This window comes from Oncorhynchus mykiss, chromosome 19 (genome assembly GCF_013265735.2).
Source record: "Oncorhynchus mykiss isolate Arlee chromosome 19, USDA_OmykA_1.1, whole genome shotgun sequence".
In the NCBI taxonomy this organism is placed as follows: Eukaryota; Metazoa; Chordata; class Actinopteri; order Salmoniformes; family Salmonidae; genus Oncorhynchus; species Oncorhynchus mykiss.
Genome location: NC_048583.1, coordinates 41,743,790 through 41,766,916, shown reverse-complemented (window position 1 = coordinate 41,766,916; position 23,127 = coordinate 41,743,790). Strand labels below are relative to the sequence as shown.

Here is a 23,127-nt window from a genome sequence, read left to right as displayed (position 1 = left end):
AATATATACGCGGAAGCCAGATGGAGGAGCCCCTGAGAAGAACCAAGGGATGCGTGTTGTCCTGGACGTGACACAGGGACTCCGTTGCCACATCACATGCAATGAAACATTTTAGTTTGCGCAAGCTGGGACAAGAGCTCCTCAAGGAGGAGGCTGACGATGGTAGGAACAGTACGAGAAAACAAGCCAGAGCTCCTACCTCAGCTGCTGAATACAAGGAATAGGCCTTTAAGTTTGTGCTCAAGGCCGACACGTCCCAAGTGTCCTACGTGCCAAAGAAAGGAAAAATGCAAAAAAAGAACCCTACGTTGGCCACTTGTGATATTCCTCAACATATTGGACATCTCGGCATACAACGTGTTTGTCATCTGGATGGCGTTGAACCCAGATTGGAACAGAGGGAAGCTCCAGAGGAGACAGCTCTCTCTCTAGGAGCTGAGCAAGGCATAGGTAAGACCTCAAATCCAGGAGGCAACATATTCCAATGATCCCAGCTTCTGCAGCCATCGTGAGGAGGATTCAGGAGGAGGATACTGGTGCCCCATCCACCCGACACACAGAACCAACTACTCCAATACCGGAAGTAAGTGTGAGTGATGTTGTTGCATCTGTGTCTGACTGTCCTACCTTGGCCTGCTGTAACTTAACTATATATGTGAGTGAGTGAGATGTTAGTCAAATTCCTGAACTTAGTGTCTTCATCATTCTAGATTACAGCCGGTAGCAATAAGAAGAAGCGCTGAGATGTGTGTGGACCCAAGAAGGACAGGAAGACACAGTACACATGCATCAACTGCAATAAATACATTTCCAACACACACACAGTAAAACTGTCCCTAATGTGGTGTGTAGACAGGCCTTAATTTGTGTTCAATGGGGCTCATTTATCATTTCCATAAAATACTGTATGTAAAATCTGTCCTTCCAATTTCTTCAGTTCAAAGCAATAAACATCAATAGAGATGAAAATGTTGTTTAATTTATATTTGTTCAAGATAATGTCTTGAATATAATCGATTTTTGTTTACAAAAATCACATTTTATCCCAAAAAACGAATAGCACTTTCATTGATAAATGTGATCTAGCAGAGGTAAATGGCTAATATTAACCACGTATGCTGTCTATATTGCTTGTAATTGATATGTCAACATCTAGGTATTAAGTATTATGTATTTTTACGTGAATTATTATGTCTGTATTGCTTTAAAAACCCAATAATGTTGTGAGTCCATCAGACCCCCGTGTACATTGGGTGAATTACAAAAACATGAAAACCACACAAGGGTTAATTACTCCCTAAATGATCACGTGTTTTTACCAACAAGGATAGGCCTACCATTTTTATTTATTGGTTGAAAACGGCACTCCTTTGAAATTATCCTTGGAGGCTATTGACGAATAACCATTAACGTACGTCCTCTACACGTATCTCTACACTATAGCAACTTCTATCTTCTGGTGAGTCTTAGTCTCACTGTCGTCATTGCATGTGGATTATTTTAACTTGGAAAAACATTTTGGGCAATATTATCATTGTGAATCATTATTTGCTTAGGTTTATAATCAAATCAAGCAGATTAGTAACATTACAGATTTGATATAGCTAAGTTTATCTGTAAATTGCGTTTTGGCACTTCACAGCGCCATCATTGGTAGCGGTCTGTCACTTTAAGAACATCCCTTAGTTTGATATGCATTCTTCCCTGCCATCAGATGTCTAGTCATCATGGCGTATTGTAAAAAGTCATGTCTGGCTCCAGCTTCACACCCTAAAGTGCGACTCTTGGTCATCCATACCGGAGGAACTATCGGGATGGTGTACCATGATGAAGGTAAAGCGTTTTTGACCGGGACTTTTAGAATGTATTTGTTGTTCCCCAAACAAAGTACATTTATTTGTTTATTTGAATGATGCTGTGTAACGCATGTTGATGCAACACATTGATGGAGGAAACTTTCTAGCTACATTCGCAGTTTACCAGGGGTGAGAGATCCTGAAACAGAACCTTGAGGAACTACTGTGGATGGTACTTGGAGTAAACACTAGACCATAAATAACATGGCCATAGTTTCTAGGTCTAGTGTTTTCACACCGTTCCAAAGGTTCTGTTTGGAAGTCCCAAGATTTGTCTATATGCAATCTTTCCATCTTCACAGGTCATAATTTTATTCGGCCAGTTTGTTCTTGCACAGGTTTCACTCCTTGCACTAAGGTTTCACTCCTCTCAGCTGCCCTGCCTCATCTCTCCCATTGAAACGCATTAGCAGTCATGTGCCAGTGTACCACTTAGCCTGCAGCCTTCTCGCACTCAGGCTACTTGGGGACTAATTTCTGGAAATATGCACTCAGTGGTAACTGACTTCACCATTGAAGACCCAGGCTCTGTTGTTGCTTTATTGGGTCCTTCTCATGAAACCATTCAAATACCATGGCAGTAATGATTTTAAATAGAAAACATGTCATTTAGTAATATAAGAAATATCATAATAAAGATAAGTGTTCTCTACCTTGCACAAAGAGTCATTTCAACATAGGAATGAATTATTTTTCTATTTTATTGCATTTTCTGCTGAAGAACTCATTACCGTCCAGCTCTGTCTGAATGTATGTTATGTTCTGAAAATATTCTGAAAAAAATTAATGGATGTTCTACTAATGTTTTCAATTGACAGAAAAAAATATTAACTGAATATTAATGTATAATAATAATGAAAAAAATTGTGGAAAAATAAATTGTCCATGACTGATGTTCTCACCCTCCGCAACATTTTTTAAGGACTGTTTACATGTGATTTAAGGACTGTTTATGTGATTTTGAATGAAGCAACACATCTGCCAGTACCTTCAAGATGGCTACCAGGGAAGCAGATATCTTTATATTTCTCCAGTTAAAAGTTAAACATTCTCTTGTCAGACTGCGTACACGACAGTATTAATTATCATTACCGATACAGGTAGGTTTCCACATTTAAAAAAATGTTAGATTTAACATTTTCTAAGAAAATATACTATATTAATGTCTAATTATGTACATTAAGCAAACATTTGCTCAGTCATCATGTCTTCTCTATTGTTAGCAAAACATGCTAAGGTTCCTCAACCTCCGCAACACCTTTCTCACTTACCGCTGCAATTTAAGGCCAGTTGCGGTAGAGAGAACTTCTGTTTCGGTAATGAGAATTGAATCACAGACTATATTTTTTAAATATATATAATTAACTATTAATTTAAATATTATTTACTAACTGTTGATATTTTTCTTTATGTCTTGTTTAATTGCAAACAGTCAGCAAGGGACAAAAATAAAGCTTTAGCGAAGGCTAGGCTGACAAAATTCAGAGAAAAAGTTCACCCCAACAGAACTGCTGGAAGAGTATATAAGGAACGAGAGAGAGAGGTTAGGGGTTGGAGAGGTTACAGCAAGAGTAGTTAGCATATATATAGTCTATAGAAAGCTTATGCCCTCATACAGTGTCTATAGGATGTCACACGTCCACCACACACACACAATCAGTAAAGCCATTTAGTTTGCACTATAGGATGTCCACACACGGTCTGTAAGATATTCAGTCCCTACTATAGGATGTGTACACAGACACATACACGGTCTGTAAGATATTCAGTCCCTACTATAGGATGTGTACATACAGACACACACACAGTCTGTAAGCCATTCAGTCCCTACTATAGGATGTGTACTCACAGACACACACACGGTCTGTAAGATATTCAGTCCCTACTATAGGATATGTACACACAGACATACACACAGTCTGTAAGATATTCAGTCCCTACTATAGGATGTGTACACACAGACACACACACACAGTCTGTAAGCCATTCAGTCCCTACTGTAGGATGCATATGCGCACACACACAGTCTGAAAGCCATTCAGTCCCTACTATAGGATGTGTACACACAGACACACACACAGTCTGTAAGCCATTCAGTCCATACTGTAGGATGCATACGCGCACACACACTGTCTGAAAGCCATTCAGTCCCTACTGTAGGATGCATACGCACACACACACATTCTGTAAGCCATTCAGTCTATACTATAGGATGACGTGTCCATAACAGTGAGATTTTCCCCATGTTTTGAGACATGCTCATTTCATGTCATGCTTCCTTCCCAGTTCCAGATATCAAAAACGAAATCAAAATGGTAAAATAAAGAAAACTCAAGATCTGACAAAGAAGCAACATGAAAAGAAGAAAAAACTGTGGCGGTAAAACTCAAAAAGTTATTTCAGAAGAAAGAAACAGCTAAAATCTGTATTGGACATGACATCATAAAGACAGGAAGATGATACACTTCAACAAGAAGCAAATGAAGAAGTTATTCAAAATCTTCAAGAAGACACAGCCTCCCCAAGAGAACAGCCATTCTCACCTCAGCAGGTAAATGTCCCTGCCATCATCTCAACTTATGAAAGAAGAGAGACATCTCTACAGACACCAGGACCAATGAAGACATCTACCCCAAAGGAATCACCAAAAAAGAGGAACAGAAGAAAGAAAACTGAAGAACAATGTAGGTCAAAGTTGCGTTACACAGAAGAGAAGCTTCTGGAGAGGACCAAAGAGATGGTCAACCTCAAGAAAAGACTGAAAAGACGTGAGATGATGGCCAAGAGGAAGCAGGTAATTGTCAACATGGAAGGCAGAGAGGTCCAGAAGAAAACTACAAAGAGAGGTCATCAGAGAACATTACCCAATAACAGCCAGAGAAGACTAATGCGCACACGTGTTAACGGCTTCCTTCATCAAGATGAAGTCTCCACTGTAATGAATGAGAAATCTGCAGAAATCCGGAAAAAGGGACAGATATTCCGTAAGAGAGCCTTAACGGACACTATCTTCATAGAAGATTTCTGTATGATAAGGCCAACCTTTCCAAGCCTCAATTATTTAAACTTAAGCTTTTTTGGACTGGCCACCAGAGAGTTACAGACAAAGAAACGTGTTCTTGCAAAACGCATGAAAACTTTGGCTTGAAGATAAAGAAGCTGCACCAGCTTGGGGGTCATAGAAACATCATCCCCAAGAGACACTACAGGCCAGTGTGCATAGTGATGATGATGTGCTGTTCTAATGTCTCTGTATGTGTTGTTTTTATGTGTTCTCTGTTTTTAGCATACAGTGGCTTGCGAAAGTATTCACCCCCCTTGGCATTTTTCCTATTTTGTTGCCTTACAACCTGGAATTAAAACACATTTTTGTGGGGTTTGTATCATTTGATTTACACAACATGCCTACCACTTTGAAGATGCAAAATATATTTTTCTTGTAAAAAACAAGAAATAAGACAAAAAACAGAACTTAAACATGCATAACTATTCACCCCCCCCAAAGTCACTACTTTGTTGAGCCACCTTTTGCAGCAATTACAGCTGCAAGTCTCTTGGGGTATGTCTCTATAAGCTTGGCAAATCTAGCCACTAGGATTTTTGTACATTCTTCAAGGCAAAACTGCTTCAGCTCCTTCAAGTTGGATGGGTTCTGTGGTGTACAGCAATCTTTAAGTCACAGTTTCTCTATTGGACTTAGGTCTGGGCTTTGAATACGCCATTCCAAGACATTTGAATGTTTCCCCTTAAACCACTCAAGTGTTGCTTTAGCAGTATGTTTAGGGTCATTGTCCTGCTGGAAGGTGAACCTCCGTCCCAGTCTTAAATCTCTGGAAGACTGAAACAGGTTTCCCTCAAGAATTTCCCTGTATTTAGCACCATCCATCATTCCTTCAATTCTGAACAGTTTCCCAGTCCCTGAAAAACATACCCACAGCATGATGCTGCCACCATCATGATGGTGTTCTATAGTTTTGGCAAGTCAGTTAGTACTACTTTGTACGTGAAATAATCTGTCTGTAAACAATTGTTGGAAAAATTACTTGTGTCATACAAGTAATTTTTCCAACAATTGTTTACAGACAGATTATTTCACTTAATCACAATTCCAGTGGGTCAGATGTTTACATACCCTAAGTTGACTGTGCCTTTAAACAGCTTGGGAAATTACAGAAAATTATGTCATGGGGCAGGAGGTAGCCTAATGGATAGAGCGTTGGACGAGTAACCGAAAGGTTGCAAGATCGAATCCCCGAGCTGGCAAGGTAAAAATCTGTCGTTCTGCCCCTGAACAAGGCAGTTAACCCACTGTTCCTAGGCCATCATTGAAAATAAGAATTTGCTCTTAACTGACTTAAATAAAGGTGAAAAAATATAATTATTTTGTGAATTGCACCAATCCCTCTTGCAGCAAAGCACACCCACAACATGATGCTGCCACCCCAGTGCTTCACGGTTGGGATGGTATTCTTCAGCTAACAAGCCGCCCCCTTTTTAGTCCAAACATAACGATGGTCAGTATGTCCAAACAGTTCTATTTTTGTTTCATCAGACCAGAGGACATTACTCCAAAAAGTATGATGTTTTTCCCCATGTGCAGTTTCAAACCGTAGTCTGGCTTTTTTATGGCTGTTTTTTAGCAGTGGCTTCTTCTTGCTGAGTGGCCTTTCAGGTCATGTCGATATAGGACTCGTTTTACTGTGGATATTGATACTTTTGTACCTGTTTCCTCCAGCATCTTTACAAGGTCCTTTGCTGTTGTTCTGTGATATACTTGCACTTTTCGCACCAAAGTACGTTCATCTCTAGGAGACAGAACGCATCTCCTTCCTGAGCGGTTTGATGCGGCGTGGGCCCATGGTGTTTATACTTGCATACTATTGTTTGTAAATATGAACGTGGTACCTTCAGGCATTTGGAAATTGCTCCCAAGGATGAACCAGATTTGGCCGATTTATTTAGATTTTCCCATGATGTCAAGCTAAGAGGCAGTGAGTTTGCGGTAGGCCTTGAAATACATCCACAGGTACACCTCCAATTGACTCAAATGAGGTCAATTAGCCTATCAGAAGCTTCTAAATAATTTTTTTATTTTACCTTTATTTAACCAGGTCGGCAAGTTGAGAACAAGTTCTCATTTACAATTGCGACCTGGCCAAGATAAAGCAAAGCAGTTCGACACAGAGTTACACATGGAGTAAAACAAACATACAGTCAATAATACAGTAGAAACAAGTCTATATACGATGTAAGCAAATGAGGTGAGATAAGGGAGGTAAAGGCCAAAAAAAAGGCCACGGTGGCAAAGTAAATACAATATAGCAATTAAAACACTGGAATGGTAGATTTGCAGTGGAAGAATGTGCAAAGTAGAAATAAAAATAATGGGGTGCAAAGGAGCAAATTAAATAAATATATAAAATATATACAGATGGGCTATATACAGGTGCAGTAATCTGTGAGCTGCTCTGACAGCTAGTGCTTAAAGATAGTGAGGGAGATAAGTGTTTCCAGTTTCAGAGATTTTTGTAGTTCGTTCCAGTCATTGGCAGCAGAGAACTGGAAGGAGAGGCGGCCAAATAAATAATTGGTTTTGAGGGTGACCAGAGAGATATACAGTGCCTTGCGAAAGTATTCGGACACCTTGAACTTTGCAACCTTTTGCCACATTTCAGGCTTCAAACATAAAGATATAAAACTGTATTTTTTTGTGAAGAATCAACAACAAGTAGGACACAATCATGAAGTGGAACGACATTTATTGGATATTTCAAACTTTTTTAACAAATCAAAAACTGAAAAATTGGGCGTGCAAAATTATTCAGCCCCCTTAAGTTAATACTTTGTAGCGCCACCTTTTGCTGCGATTACAGCTGTAAGTCGCTTGGGGTATGTCTCTATCAGTTTTGCACATCGAGAGACTGACATTTTTTCCCATTCCTCCTTGCAAAACAGCTCGAGCTCAGTGAGGTTGGATGGAGAGCATTTGTGAACAGCAGTTTTCAGTTCTTTCCACAGATTCTCGATTGGATTCAGGTCTGGACTTTGACTTGGCCATTCTAACACCTGGATATGTTTATTTTTGAACCATTCCATTGTAGATTTTGCTTTATGTTTTGGATCATTGTCTTGTTGGAAGACAAACCTCCGTCCCAGTCTCAGGTCTTTTGCAGACTCCATCAGGTTTTCTTCCAGAATGGTCCTGTATTTGGCTCCATCCATCTTCCCATCAATTTTAACCATCTTCCCTGTCCCTGCTGAAGAAAAGCAGGCCCAAACCATGATGCTGCCACCACCATGTTTGACAGTGGGTATGGTGTGTTCAGGGTGATGAGCTGTGTTGCTTTTACGCCAAACATAATGTTTTGCATTGTTGCCAAAAAGTTCAATTTTGGTTTCATCTGACCAGAGCACCTTCTTCCACATGTTTGGTGTGTCTCCCGGGTGGCTTGTGGCAAACTTTAAACGACACTTTTTATGGATATCTTTAAAAAATGGCTTTCTTCTTGCCACTCTTCCATAAAGGCCAGATTTGTGCAATATATGACTTTTAACGGACCTCTGAGACTATCACAGTGCATGTGCATTTATACGGAGACTTGATTACACACAGGTGGATTGTATTTATCATCATTAGTCATTTAGGTCAACATTGGATCATTCAGAGATCCTCACTGAACTTCTGGAGAGAGTTTGCTGCAATGAAAGTAAAGGGGCTGAATAATTTTGCACGCCCAATTTTTCAGTTTTTGATTTGTTCAAAAAGTTTGAAATATCCAATAAATGTCGTTCCACTTCATGATTGTGTCCCACTTGTTGTTGATTCTTCACAAAAAAATACAGTTTTATATCTTTATGTTTGAAGCCTGAAATGTGGCAAAAGGTCGCAAAGTTCAAGGGGGCCGTATACTTTCGCAAGGCACTGTACCTGCTGGAGTGCGTGCTACAGGTGGGTGATGCTATGTTGACCAGCGAGCTGAAATAAGGGGGGACTTTACCTAGCAGGGTCTTGTAGATGACATGGAGCCAGTGGTTTTGGCGATGAGTATGAAGCAAGGGCCAGCCAACGAGAGCGTACAGGTCGCAATGGTGGGTAGTATATGGGGCTTTGGTGACAAAACGGATGGCACTGTGATAGACTGCATCCAATTTGTTGAGTAGGGTATTGGAGGCTATTTTGTAAATGACATCGCCGAAGTCGAGGATTGGTAGGATGGTCAGTTTTACAAGGGTATGTTTAGCAGCATGAGTGAAGGATGCTTTGTTGCGATATAGGAAGCCAATTCTAGATTTAACTTTGGATTGGAGATGTTTGATGTGGGTCTGGAAGGAGAGTTTACAGTCTAACCAGACACCTAGGTATTTGTAGTTGTTCACGTAAGTCAGAGCCGTACAGAGTAGTGATGTTGGACAGGCGGGCAGGTGCAGGCAGCAATCGGTTGAAGAGCATGCATTTCATTTTACTTGTATTTAAGAGCAATTGGAGGCCACGGAAGAAGAGTTGTATGGCATTAAAGCTTGCCTGGAGGGTTGTTAACACAGTGTCCAAAGAAGGGCCAGAAGTATACAGAATGGTGTCGTCTGCGTAGAGGTGGATCAGAGACTCACCAGCAGCAAGAGCGACATCATTGATGTATACAGAGAAGAGAGTCGGTCCAAGAATTGAACCCTGTGGCACCCCCATAGAGACTGACACACTGAACTCTATCAGAGAAGTAGTTGGTGAACCAGGCGAGGCAATCATTTGAGAAACCAAGGCTGTCGAGTCTGCCGATGAGGATGTGGTGATTGACAGAGTCGAAAGCCTTGGCCAGATCAATGAATATGGCTGCACTGTAATGTTTGTTATCGATGGCGGTTAAGATATAATTTAGGACCTTGAGCGTGGCTGAGGTGCACCCATGACCAGCTCTGAAACCAGATTGCATAGCAGAGAGGGTATGGTGAGATTCTAAATGGTCGGTAATCTGTTTGTTGACTTGGCTTTTGAAGACCTTAGAAAGGCAGGGTAGGATAGATATAGGTCTGTAGCAGTTTGGGTCAAGAGTGTTCCCCCCTTTGAAGAGGGGGATGACCGCAGCTGCTTTCAAATCTTTGGAAATCTCAGACAACACGAAAGAGAAGTTGAACAGGCTAGTAACAATTTCGGCAGATAATTTTAGAAAGAAAGGGTCCAGATTGTCTAGCCCGGCTGATTTGTAGGGGTCCAGATTTTGCAGCTCTTTCAGAACATCAGCTGACTGGATTTGGGAGAAGGAGAAATGGGGAAGGCTTGGGCGAGTTGCTGTGGGGGGTGCAGTGCTGTTGACCGGGGTAGGGGTAGCCAGGTGGAAGGCATGGCCAGCCGTAGAAAAATGCTTATTGAAATTCTCAATTATAGTGGATTTTTCAGTGGTGACAGTGTTTCCTATCTTCCGTGCAGTGGGCAGCTGGGAGGAGGTGTTCTTATTCTCCATGGACTTTACAGTGTCCCAGAACTTTTTTGAGTTAGTGTTGCAGGAAGCAAATTTCTGCTTGAAAAAGCTAGCCTTGGCTTTTCTAACTGCCTGTGTATATTGGTTTCTAGCTTCCCTGAAAAGCTGCATATCACGGGGGCTGTTCGATGCTAATGCAGAACGCCATAGGAGGATTTTGTGTTGGGGCTAGGGGGCAGAATTTTCACATTTGGATAAATAGCGTGCCCAATTTAAACTCCCTGCTACTCATGCCAAGAATATCAGATATGCATATTATTCATAGATTTGGATAGAGAACACTCGGAAGTATCTGAAACTGTTTGAATCGTGTCTGTAAGTATAACAGAATTTATGTAGCAGGCAAAACCCAGAGGTCTAACTGTTCAGATGTTGTTTTTTTTGCCTCTCTCTGTTACCTGACATGTAATTGCCAAGGGATATTTCTTAGGAACCTGTATTCAGTTCCTACCGCTTCCACTGGTAGTCACCAGTCTTTGGAATTTGGTTGAGGTTATTCCTTTGTGCAATGAAGCAGTAGGCCAACTAGGAACTGGGTACACTTTTGTGAGTTGCGCAAGACGTGAAAAGTTGTGCTGGTTTGTTTTCATTCATTGAACACAGATTGCCCCGTCTACAATTTGATCGATTATTAACGTTTAAAAATACCCAAAGTTGTATTACAAAAGTAGTTTGAAATATTTTGGCAAAGTTTATAGGCAACTTTTGAAATATTTTGTAGTGACGTTGCATTTTTTGTAAGCTGTTTTTTTCTGGATCAAACACGCGTTATAAATGGACATTTTGGATGTATATGGACGGAATTAATCGAACAAAAGGACAAATTGTGATGTTTATGGGACATATTGGAGTGCCAAGAAAAGAAGCTAGTCAAAGGTAATGCACGTTTTATATTTTATTTCAGCATTTTGTGTAGCGCCTGCAGTGTTGAAATATGCTAACCCCTTTGTTTACTGCTGGTGCAGGCTATCAGATAATAGCTTCTTATGCTTTCGCCCGAAAAGCATTTTTAAAATCTGACATGTTGGCTGGATTCACAACGAGTGTAGCTTTAATTGAATATCTTATGTGTGATTTAATGAAAGTTTGAATTTTATAGTATTTTATTTGAATTTGGCGCAATGCATTTTCCCTGGCAATTGGCCAGTTGAGACATTTGCATCCCGCCTATCCCTAACTAGTTTTAAGGGCAGTCAGTTCTGGGGAGAACCAAGGGCTATATCTGTTCCTGGTTCTAAATTTCTTGAATGGGGCATGCTTATTTAAGATGGTTTGGAAGGCAGTTTTTTTAAATAACCAGGCATCCGCTACTGACGGGATGAGATCAATATCCTTCCAGGATACCCCGGCCAGGTCGATTAGAAAGGCCTGCTTGCTGAAGTGTTTCAGGAGCGTTTGACAGATGGCATCATGAGGATTGAAAATTGTGTGGATATATTGAAGCAACATCTCAAGATATCAGTCAGGAAGTTAAGCTTGGTCGCAAATGGGTCTTCCAAATGGACAATGACCCCAAGCATACTTCCAAAGTTGTGGCAAAATGGCTTAAGGACAACAAAGTCAAGGTATTGGAGTTTCCAACACAAAGCCCTGACCTCAATCTCATAGAACATTTGTGGGCAGAACTGAAAATCGTATGCGAGCAAGGAGGCCTACAAACCTGACTCAGTTACACCAGCTCTGTCAGGAGGAATGAGACAAAATTCAACCAACTTATTGTGGGAAGCTTGTGGAACGCTACCCAAAACGTTTGACCCAAGTTAAACAATTTAAAGGCAATGCTACCAAATACTAATTGAGTGTATGTAAACTTTTGACCCACGGGGAATGTGATGAAAGAAATAAAAGCTGAAAGAAATAATTCTCTCTATTATTCTGGCATTTCACATTCTTAAAATAAAGTGGTGATCTAACTGACCTAAGACAGGGAATTGTTACTAGGATTAAATGTCAGGAATGATGAAAAACTAAGTTTAAATATACTTGGCTAAGGTGTATGTAAACTTCCAACTTGAACTGTAAGACATTTCCCAATACATGAATGATTAGAACTATATTCCAAACAGCCTACTTTTCATATTGATGTGATTCTCACATTTGCCACTAGGGTTGAGTACAATACAAGACATGTACATGATTTACTGGGAATGGTAAACCTGGGCTCCATTCGGTAGCCAAACGCTTTCATAGCCAAACGTTATTGAACGTTGCAGATAGAAATGCCACGAAAAGAGCTGACGTGAAACCTTATTCTACATGTCAGAAAGAGCGTGTGTTCTACATGGCATATTTCTATCTGAACGCTCCAAAATGTTGCGTACTGCTACCCTCTTTTCAAAAGTAACACCACACTCAGATCTATGTAGGCTATCATTGGGCTCACCTTTCCTGAACTCTGACTGATTAGTTATGTTGCTCTGTACACTAATGGCAACACCTTCTCTCTCTGTCTCTCTCTCATCCACAGTGCTCTCACCCCCAGGCCCTAATGTGTTTGTGAAGGCCCTGCGAAAGCTTCCCAACCTCCATGATGAGCAGTATGCCCTGGACGACAGCATAGGTGGCCCACAGGAGAACACCCTTGTCCTGCCGTAATTCACCCATACACTCCACCTCCCCCCCTTACTTTGTCTTTGCTGTTATTAATATATAGGCTAGAGTTAAATGTTGACATGGTTTACTTTATTGCACAGTCTTCGTACAAACATTTACACTGAAAAGATTACTATCTATGTAACACATCATCACTATAGATTTAGAGTAATGAAACCTTGTGCTATTTGACTGAAAACTTCAGATGGAGAGCTTGGAGTTTGATACAGATGATGATAAAATTAGAGTAGAGTAATAGTAGTTAGTCTATAACTGGTGTTATAGAAATATGTGAAGGGGACCGCAACCTACCGGTTCTACCGATACATACATTTTCAAGCCCTTACCATTTCTTTACACAGGAGATGAGTGTGTATTGCACATACTGGATTAGAATAACTTCTTAATTTGACTGTCAAATTCAAACACAAGAGTGACGCTCTGCTTCCTGTTTTTTAACCATTGACAGCTTTTATTTCATGGCTTTTTCAACCTATAAGGCATACAAGGCTTTTTCAAAGGCTCTTTGAGTAGCAACATATTCTAGTGCACAGCATATCATGCCCCAACATCTGTTCACTATGACGCCGCCATAGCAGTAGGCCTACAGGATATACAATGCTTGTTGGGGGATATCATACACACGTTTCTATTCCCTGCATGCCTGGGAACATTTCACTCTAAAACTGTCTGTTGTTTTGACAGGACGCCGACAGACCTCGCTGATGAACTATCAAAAAGGTCCTGAAATACTGGTAGCATACTGTGTGCCTGCGCTACGCTGTGTGGTTTGAATCCTCTGTATCCGTTCCGCCTGGTGTCAAAGGGTGCCTGGCAGGAACAGTTTGCTGCTGTTGTCTGTGTGGACCTGTCAGGGAGTGATCGTTGGAGCACACACTTGCAGGGAGTTGTGCTGCAGCATTTCAGTAGTGGTGTTCACGCCTGCCTGACATTCTACCCTTATTTCCTCTCTTCAGATACCTCGCCTCAGTCCCGCTGGAGGGAGCTACTCCCATTGGTTCATGTCTAGCTAAAACCAGTGCAGAACAGTCAAGTTCTCATAACGTTTCTGTAATGTTGCAGTAGTACCCCAGGAGTTTTGCTGCTGCCAGAGAGAGAGAATAGGCCTGCGAGGGGTTGCTGGTGCCACGCTGGCAGAGAGCGAGGCTAATCTGTGTTGAGCGTGTTTGATTCCTGTAGTCTGGTTCTCAGTGCGTGTGTTCAGGAGCAGCGAGAGGGCCCTCTGCTGAATATGGTCCTGGCAAATCGGATTCAAGGGGTGTTGGCTTCATGGGGTGTTGGCTATCGCCCCTCGATAGCCAGCATAGGGCTCAGCTCCTCCACCTCAATCTCACTCAGAGCAGCTCAGGACCACAGATATAGAGACTGGAGGGGGCAGGGTGGGGCTGGGTTATAGGGGATAGATAAGAGAATTACAGAAGCGTGCTATTTTAATGCTGTTTGCGTGAAGGGGGGATGGTGGCACTGTGCCTGCTTGGATCATGGTAATATTTGTTTGGAGGACTGCCATGTCACCTCCATAGCCTTCTACTCTTCATCGCTTCAACAGTCTCACAGGAGATTCATAGGACGTATGGATTCAGATTCCGTCCCACAGACAAATGTATCAGTCTCATTCTGTTTTCAGTGTAATTTCAGTAGTTGATTCAATCATCCTCTTTCATCCTTGCTTCTGTAAGGTTCATTTTCATTATTACGATCATTATCTTCCTTTTTGTGGCTTCAAGTTAATGTTGATTAACACATACTAGCTGTCACCAAACATTGCTATTAAATGTCCCTAATGCCTGAGTTATTTATTTTTTATATTATGCTTTGCAGTGAGCATGTGCAGTGGACTTGAAATAACATTGACAAAGATAATGTCAATATATCCTAACATTGATTCATTTTTTTTTACGTTGTGTGGAGTAGGAAATTGGTCTATTGATTTATTAAAGAGCTGAGTGAAAAGCAGCAGTGAGATTCTTTGGGTGAAGCCTTCACCCCAACCTCCCATTTGCCTCTGTCACCACTCTGGTCCTCATCAGCAGGCCAGGCCACAGGGCAGCGTCCTACCCAACCCTCTATATGCTAATACACATTTCCCTGCCACACTGTCGGCTATACCAGGAGATAAATGCATAATTGGTGATTTGAATATTGTTTCCAGCAGCCCAATCACTAAGATTATGAACAACATATGTTTGAGGATTGTGTCTGGAGCCAGGGATAATTAGGGTAGTGTCTTTAGGCCTTTGGTTAGGTGCTGAGGGTAAGCTTGCTTTTTGCCCTGCTGTTCTATTGAACCCCCAATAAGGGTATGATTTGCACCCTCCGCCCTCCAGTGTCTTGTCCCGTGTCTTAAAAAGGGAGATTGAGGGGAAAATCTTTGCACAGCTGCTTAGTCCAGGCATAATCTCTTAATAAAGCGCAAGCAGGAGAATACAGGACGCCAACGTTACCTCCATCTAGAGGACATATTAATATGCACGGGACTCCAACGTTACCTCCATCTAGAGGACATATTAATATGCACGGGACTCCAACGTTACCTCCATCTAGAGGACATATTAATATGCATGGGAGGCCAACTTTACCTCCATCTAGAGGACATATAAATATGCATGGGAGGCCAACGTTACCTCCATCTAGAGGACATATTAATATGCATGGGAGGCCAGGATGAGCTGCCCCTGTCTAATTAGAACATGGGGTCTCGCTCTCAAACACACCCCTTTTCAACCCCCCTCCATACTCCCAAAAGGCATCCCTTACCCCTCAGAACACCCGCAAATTAGTAAGTCCTCATACAGCATCGTAGACTTCCCACGGAGTCGCCCCCTCCCTCATCATGCCCATAATTCACAAACAGCGCTTAGGAACTGGTTTGTGCACCCTGCTGCTGAAACAGAAGGCCCAACCAAATAGACTCTGTCTCGCTTCATGACGTAGGCTAGGCTTGTTTCACTCTTTTCCTTTATCTTCTGCCTTTTCCTCATGTAAACAGAACCGGCTCCATGTCTTAATGAGTTTGTAAAGTAAACAGAATAACCAAGTCAAAAAAGAGGGGTGTCTCTACACCCCTAAAGGGATTTCCTTATTTTATGTAATAGCCACATTTGCTTAACCTGGATTGTTTGTGTGTCTATGTAAACTGTCTGCTCTGTTGATGCATAGAGCTTCTTTGGGTGTTTTCTGTAGATTTGGTTATTTTAGGATGATTATGACTCAACTTGTCTTTTCCCAGGCTGTGCAAACAAAATAAGAGGATAGTGTACACTGTTTTAGAGTACAGCCCCTTGCTGGACTCTTGCAATATGACCACAGATGACTGGGCTACAATTGGGAAGGACATTGAGGTACTTGGTGTGGTCATTTTATTTATCTTGCCCTTCACAGTAACATTAACCATAACCCTGACTTTTACCATTTACATAAGCAGAAGTATTATAATGCAATAAAACAACAATCTCAAGTCATCCACTGAAGTAATAGTCAGTTGTCCCTTTCCTTTTATGTAAATGTACTGTACAGCTTTTGTATTAAATACAGTACTTATTTCAAGTAGCCTGTGGCAAGATGTAGGCTACACATGTTGACCCTGGAACCTTGGGTTCAAGTCTGATCCTGTTCTCTTTGTCTCTTGGTTCCAGAAACACTATGAGAAGTATGACGGTTTTGTTATTCTCCACGGCACGGACACCATGGCCTACACAGCATCCGCTCTGTCCTTCATGTGTGAGAATCTGGGGAAGCCTGTCATCCTCACCGGCTCCCAGGTACACCTGCCATCCATACAGCTAAACTGCTTCATAAAGATAAGATAACAGAAGGGTGAAATGTTGTTTTATGACCTCTTTCAGGTGCCGATCTATGAGATGAGGAACGATGGAAGAGACAACCTGTTGGGGGCGCTGCTGATCGCTGGTCAGTTTGTCATTCCTGAGGTGAGTAGAGGAGGGAGGGACACTTCTTGGAGCAGCACTCACACACACCTGACTGCATGTCACCTGCACTTGTTTTTGAATGCAATGTAGTTGAATCATCTTGGCCAAATATCACCCTATTCCCAGTTGCACATTTTTAGATGAGTATTATATCACATTTCTCTCTCAAATGAATGTGTGTTCATACTATTGTCCAAGCTGTTGACTTGTGTCTAGCTTTTTAGCCTGCTATGGTATTAAGGTGATACAACTGGCTATGTCCTCCCTGATTAATAAAGGTGTGAGGATGAACTTTGTTGGCAGACAATAGGCACCAAAAGCCTTAAACCACTTGTCTAACAAGACTGTTCAGTAAAGCATGAAGGTGTGAGTGTCGCAATACAGGACCTGAAACTGCCAGATGAGACTTCAGAGTTGTCAAAGCGTGTTTATCTTCAAGAGAATAACAAAATGTACACACTCCCCGGGGCCTTTATATAATGCTGTATCTAGACAATGTGCTACTATCGATAAAGAATGATATGATACATTTTAAATGAAGATAAGAGGAAAATGTGATTGTAATTGTGTTTTATCAATTGGTTTGTCATATGCTCTGTTACATCAATAGCACAAAATGGCTGTGACTGTTGAAGGGAGCATACAAAGTGTACAAAACACTAAGAAGACGCTTTTTCCATGACAAACTCACCAGGTGAATCCATGTGACAGTTATGATCCCTTATTGATGTCAATCATTGTAGATGAAGGGGAGGAGACAGGTTACAGAAGGATTTTATGCCTGGAGACAATTGAGACTGTATATGTGTGCCATTCTGAGGGTGAATGGGCAAGACAAAATATTTAAGTGCCTTTGAACGAGGTATGGTAGTAGGTGCCAGGCACAACAGTTTGTGTCAAGAACTGCAACGCTCCTGGATTTTATAAGCTCAACAGTTTCCCAAGAATGGTCCACCACCTAAAGGACATCCAGCCAACATGACATAACTGTCAGAAGTATTGGCGTCAACATGGGCCAGCATCCCTGTGGAACCTTGTTGTGTACACTCAGTGTATAAACTATAACTTAGTACAGGAGTAGACAACCCTGTTCCTGGAGTGCCGCAGGTCAAATCAAAAACATGAAGTGCCTGGGGCACTCCCAGACCAGGCTTAGAGGGGAAGAGAAGCTGAATGGCAGGACAATGGTCCTCAGGTTCTTGTCAAGGTATCTCTGTACATTGAAATTGACATTGACAAAATGTAATTGTATTCGTTGTCCATAGCTGCCCATACCATAACCCCACCTCCACAATGGGGTACTCTGTCCACAACTTTGAAATCAACAAACTGCTCGCCCACACAACGCCATACACGTGGTCTGAGGTTTTGGAGGCCAGATGGACATACTGCCAAATTCTCAAAAAATGACAGATGCCTTATTTATTTCAACTTTAATTAATCAGGTAGGCTAGTTGAGAACAACATGTTCTCATTTGCAACTGTAACCTGGCCAAGATAAAGCATAGCATTTCTCTTATGGTAGAGAAATGAACATTCAATTCTCTGGCAACAGCGTGTAGGATAGAAATGCTCACTAACAGGGATGGAAACAAATTTGTGCACAAAATTTGAGAGAAATAAGCTTTTTGTGTATATGAATCATTTCTGGGATATTTTATTTCAGCTGATGAAACATGGGACCAACACTTTACATGTTGCATTTTATATTTTGGTTCAGTGTATTTGCTTAATAATGATGTCTTAGGAGGTTTCATTCATTCTCATCTGCGTCTCTAGGTTTGTCTGTATTTCCACAACAAGCTGTACCGGGGCAACCGTGTGACCAAGGTGGATTCTGGGAGTTTCAATGCCTTCAATTCTCCTAACCTGGCTCCTCTGGCCAATGCTGAAGTGGATATTAAAAGTAATCAAGTGGTGTAATACTGGGTCTGTCCTGTGTTAATATCTTTGACGTGGCCGATGGATTGATGTTTTCCCTGAACTCTTTCCCTCTCCCCTGCAGTTAACTGGGACACGGTGTGGAGAGCAAACACAACCTCGCCGTTCAGAGTGAGCACTCAGATGAACCGTAACGTGGGTCTGCTGAGACTCTTCCCAGGCATCACTGCGATGACCGTAAGAGGCTTCCCAGGGTGGGGGTGAGAAGGGGTGGATAGTGGCTCTGCCCTGTTTCTGTTGCCCATTCAACCACATTATTACGGCCTTCCTACTTCTGATATACAGTAATAGTGAAAGTAATACCCTGTTGTAGAATGACTAAATCACAACTGTATTCCTACTTCTGATATACAGTAATAGTGAAAGTAATACCCTGTTGTAGAATGACTAAATCAGAACTGTATTCCTACTTCTGATATACAGTAATAGTGAAAGTAATACCCTGTTGTAGAATGACTAAATCACAACTGTATTCCTACTTCTGATATACAGTAATAGTGAAAGTAATACCCTATTGTAGAAAGACTAAATCACAAATGCATTCCTACTTCTGATATACAGTAATAGTGAAAGTAATACCCAATTGTAGAATGACTAAATCAGAACAGCCATTTGGGGCCATATTTATCTAAAACTCTTCATTGTAGCTCTGTTGTGGTGAATCCTCTCATGCAGGTTCTACTGTGTTTTCTGACGAGCCAGCATCGTGTCGGCGTTCCAAGTGGTCTGCATACAGCAGGGAGCTGCTTTGGGCTGCCAGCTGCGTTTAGTCCAGTGAAAAATGAGACTGGGTTATGGGGCATGTCCAATTACCCACTAAAGATGAGGGGATTAGAAACAGACACTTAAACACTTAGATATGCCTCCCTCGCTACAGATTGAGGGGAGGATGGCTTTACTGTCTCAATCTGGTCCCTCTGCCGACGCTGGCCATGATGCTTTTTTTAAATGTATGTTATTATCTGCTTATTTGATTATGCATCAGTGTCTCCTCTGCCTTCCATGGTCTCTGCCAGCATGGGGTTTATTTGGGGTTCTGTGTTGCACACACATTTGGCTAGCTAGCTGCTTGATCCAAAATCCAATGGTAGATAACTTGCTATGATTCCCTCCCTCCACAAGTTAGGTCTAAGGACCGTTGCCAAGTGAAATGATGCTGTCTCTGAACACCTAGAAGTTAATGGTTCCCCGTGCCTGGCCGTTTGATCCATCTCCTCTCCAGATACCAGAGCTGGTGTTCTTAAAGAGCGATCCTGGAGCCAGTGAATCACCCTGGGGCGCATATGCACCAGATGGGCTGGAGGGGGGATCTGGGCATGTTGTTAAACCCGATCCTAGCTTCATACACTCCTTCTTTGTCCACAAGCCAGACTGAGATGGCCGCTCATCCCGCTGTCTGTGTGTGTGCAGGTGAAGTCCTTCCTGCAGGCGCCCATGGAGGCCATCGTCCTGGAGACGTATGGTAGTGGAAACGCCCCTGATAACTGTGCTGACCTGCTTGAGGAGTTCCGGAATGCCACAGAGAGGGGCGTGATCATGGTCAACTGCACCCAGTGTCTGAGGGGTTCTGTCACCACATCGTACGCCACTGGAAAGGTACACCAGAACCCTGTGTTCAGTGGGAGTGGGAGAGTGCACATGATGTGGATGGATGTGTGTCAACATGTCTTCCTGATCCCCTCAGGCCTTGAGTGACGCAGGACTGGTGGCAGGCAGTGACATGACTTCTGAGGCTGCCCTGTGCAAGCTGTCCTACGTGCTGGCCAGGACGGACCTCAGCATAGAGAACAAAAGAAAGGTAGGAGTCCCAGTCAACACACCCCTATTACCTCACTACACTTTGTAGGCCCCTTATAGAAAATCTTTTGAAGCGAATGTCAACAAATCAAATCAAATTTATTGATATAGCCCTTCGTACATCAGCTGATATCTCAAAGTGCTGTACAGAAACCCAGCCTAAAACCCCAAACAGCAAGCAATGCAGGTGTAGAAGCACGGTGGCTAGGAACTCCCTAGAAAGGCCAAAACCTAGGAAGAAACCTAGAGAGGAACCAGGCTATGTGGGATGGCCAGTCCTCATCTGGCTGTGCCGGGTGGAGATTATAACAGAACATGGCCAAGATGTTCAAATGTTCATAGATGACCAGCATGGTCAAATAATAATAATCACAGGCATTTGAAACTGGAGCAGCAGCACAGCCAGGTGGACTGGGCACAGCAAGGAGTCATCATGTCAGGTAGTCCTGAGGCATGGTCCTAGGGCTCAGGTCCTCCGAGCGAGAGAAAGAAAGAAAGAGAGAATTAGAGAGGGCATACTTAAATTCACACAGGACACCGGATAGGACAGGAGAGGTACTCCAGATATAACAAACTGACCCTAGCCCCCCAGACACATAAACTACATTAGGCTGAACTTTAGAGTGACATCTGTGTTAGTCCTATTTTAACAAGAAGGTAACGGCAATAGATGGCAGAGATGATTCACATGCGGATAAAGGTCAGTGACACGATGGGTGTAATCCTTGATCATGCTTGTCTGTGTTGACTGTGTTTGTGTGTTATCTGTCCTTTGTTGTCTCTGTTGTACCTGTCCAGATGCTGAGTCAGAACCTGCGGGGAGAGATGAAGGCTGACCTGCAGGGGGCCAAGCTCACTCTGAGCGATGACCTGGATGAAGTCTCTGAGCATCAGCTGTAAGGAGGTGAGGCCACCGCACAGCCAGCCACACTGTCACCACCACTGAGTCTGCAGGGTTATTTTCCACCTGACATGTTTTCATCGGGCTCTGGCTTATCTGATAGGACAGAGCTCCCATTGTACATTTTTTTTTAATATAAATATTTTAAAAATCTCTCAAGTCATTGCAATGCCCAGCGGTAGGTTTTTCCAAAGTGTTAAATTCAGCTTTATAGTGTATTTATATAGGTGTCACTTACAACACTTTACATACAGCATTCCTCCACTGATTGTCAGTCTTTGTATTGACATGACAGCTGATGGTTTTTCTGCTGATATTTCCAGGATCTAGAAGCCGTCCGGGATGCTCTGACACCCACCTTAGCTTGTGCTGATAGGAGACTTGGAGGCCTTGGATGCCATAAAGGAGATGGTGAGGAACATTTACAGAAATACAACATGTCTTACTCTCATCACATCCCTGTATTTATAGATTTGACCAAGTTGTTATGTTTATCAGATTAGCAATATAAACTCAGCAAAAAAAATAATTGTCCCTTTTTAAGGACCCCGTCTTTCAAAGAGAATTCGTAAAAATCCAAATAACTAAACAGATCTTCATTGTAAAGGGTTTAAACACTGTTTCCCATGCTTGTTCAATGAACCATAAACAATTAATGAACACGCACCTGTGGAACGGTCGTTAAGACACTAACAGCTTACAAACGGTAGGCAATTAAGCTCACAGTCATGAAAACTTTGGACACTAAAGAGGCCTTTCTACTGACTCTGAAAAACACCAAAAGAAAGATGCCCAGGGTCCCTGCTCATCTGAGTGAAGGCATGCTGCAAGGAGGCATGAGGACTGCAGATGTGGCCAGGGCAATAAATTGCAATGTCCGTACTGTGAGACGCCTAAGACAGCGCTACAAGGAGTCAGGACGGACAGCTGATCGTCCTCGCAGTGGCAGACCACATGTAGCAAGGCTGAGAGAGGCTGGATTGAAGGCTTGTAGGCCTATTGTAAGGCAGGTCCTCACCAGACATCACCGGTAACAACGTTGCCTATGGGCACAAACCCACCATCGCTGGACCAGACAGGACTGGCAAAAAGTGCTCTTCGCTGACGAGTCGCAGTTGTCTCACCAGGGGTGATGGTCGGATTCACATTGATCGTCGAAGGAATGACTGTTACACCGAGGCCTGTACTCTGGAGTGAGATCGATTTGGAGGTGGAGGATCCGTCATGGTCTGGGGCGGTGTGTCACAGCATGTCTGTGGAACTTGTTCAGTTTACATCAGTTGTTGAATCTTATGTTCATACAAATATTTACACATGTTAAGTTTGCTGAAAATGAACGCAGTTGACAGTGAGAGGACGTTTCTTTATTTACGACGATCCATGCTTATGAATGAGTGGTGTGCCATGAAGAATCCAAGAGGTAGCCTATACATTGGATTTGAAAGTAAAACCATGTAGGCTTCAGAATAGGGACGTAGTTTCTACTTCACCATGTGCTCTAATAACATGTTTGTTTGATTACTTCCAGCGTCAGTTTGATGAAAATTATGTAAATATTGTGGTTGTGTGTAAGGCACTGGCACTGGAACGATAGAGGGAAGCGAGAGAGTAGAGGG

General features: G+C 42.3%; 2 protein-coding genes across 2 annotated transcripts in view; both read left to right on the top strand.

Moving 5' to 3' along the window:
- LOC110497882 (60 kDa lysophospholipase) overlaps positions 1–23,127 on the top strand; it is a 135,984-nt gene that overhangs the window by 64,922 nt on the left and 47,935 nt on the right. The window lies entirely within an intron of this gene.
- LOC110498590 (60 kDa lysophospholipase-like) lies at positions 1,815–21,510 on the top strand. Its single transcript, XM_036953821.1, has 10 exons — positions 1,815–1,833; positions 12,798–12,921; positions 16,173–16,284; positions 16,579–16,704; positions 16,789–16,872; positions 18,652–18,778; positions 18,878–18,990; positions 20,224–20,409; positions 20,498–20,611; positions 21,409–21,510. Exons 1-10 carry the CDS (start codon positions 1,815–1,817, stop codon positions 21,508–21,510), a joined length of 1,107 nt encoding a protein of 368 aa, XP_036809716.1.